This window comes from Myotis davidii, unplaced genomic scaffold (assembly GCF_000327345.1).
Source record: "Myotis davidii unplaced genomic scaffold, ASM32734v1 C63324944, whole genome shotgun sequence".
Lineage (NCBI taxonomy): Eukaryota > Metazoa > Chordata > Mammalia > Chiroptera > Vespertilionidae > Myotis > Myotis davidii.
In genome coordinates this window covers 1-840 of record NW_006367942.1, presented here as the reverse complement: position 1 = coordinate 840, position 840 = coordinate 1, and the positions used below count along the sequence as shown (strand labels likewise).

At 37.4% G+C, this 840-nt stretch overlaps 1 protein-coding gene across 1 annotated transcript; it reads right to left on the bottom strand.

Annotated features, from left to right (window-relative positions):
- Window positions 1-97: 97 nt before the first annotated feature.
- Window positions 98-619, bottom strand: LOC107181460 (titin-like; the record flags this gene model as incomplete). Its single annotated transcript, XM_015557339.1, has 2 exons — window positions 98-379; window positions 469-619. Coding segments are annotated over 2 exons (433 nt in total), but the record flags the coding sequence as incomplete, so codon positions are not given.
- Between the last annotated feature and the right edge of the window lie 221 nt (window positions 620-840).

Sequence of the window (840 nt, the reverse complement as noted above, 5' to 3'; positions counted from 1 at the left end):
TCTATCCACTGAGCAAAATTGGCTAGGGCAACATAGCTTTGTTGTTGATAAAATAAATGTGATCTTTAAGTTGCATGGACAGATTGAAAGTATTTACCTAATACATCGACGATAATTGTCTTCTTCCTTTCTCCCCCTGCGTTTTTGGCAAGAAGAGAATAGACACCTTGGTGGCTCCTCTGGCAATTCTTAATGACCATGGATGAGCTAATGGCTGTGCTCTCAATGGTGGCTTCTTGGGGTAATGCTCTTTCATTCATGCTCCATGTGATGGTTGGAGGTGGTTTTCCAGACACATAGGCGATGATTCGGATCACCCCTCCTGCATGGACCACAATTCTGTCTTTGACGCTGGCATCTAACTGAAGATCAGGTGAGACTGGAAAAACAAATGTGATTTTACAAATGTGATGTTCATTCTCAATCCAAAACAGAAATATATATAAAAATGATAGAAGTATTAATTACCAATTCGGTCCTTCATTTCAATGGCATCTGTGACTTCCCCAGGCTCTCCAATGCCGGCAATGTTGACTGCTCTAACTCTAAATCTGTAGAATGCTCCTTCTTTTAATCCTGTCACAACAAGTTTTGTTCCTCTCACTTCTTTATCTTTAGCCTAGGGAAAAATCACAAACATTTTATAATTACAATAGTTTTTGGTAGCTACTTGTTTTAATAGCTTTCTAAAGCATACCCAAGGACATATTTAACTGCCTTTGGAAAAATTGTTCCCAGTTTAGGTTTTAGGGATCAGATATTACAGGTAAGTACTGAATGGAATATCTTATCAGAAATCATGTTTTAAAATTATTGTCAAATGATTGAAAAAAAAAAACC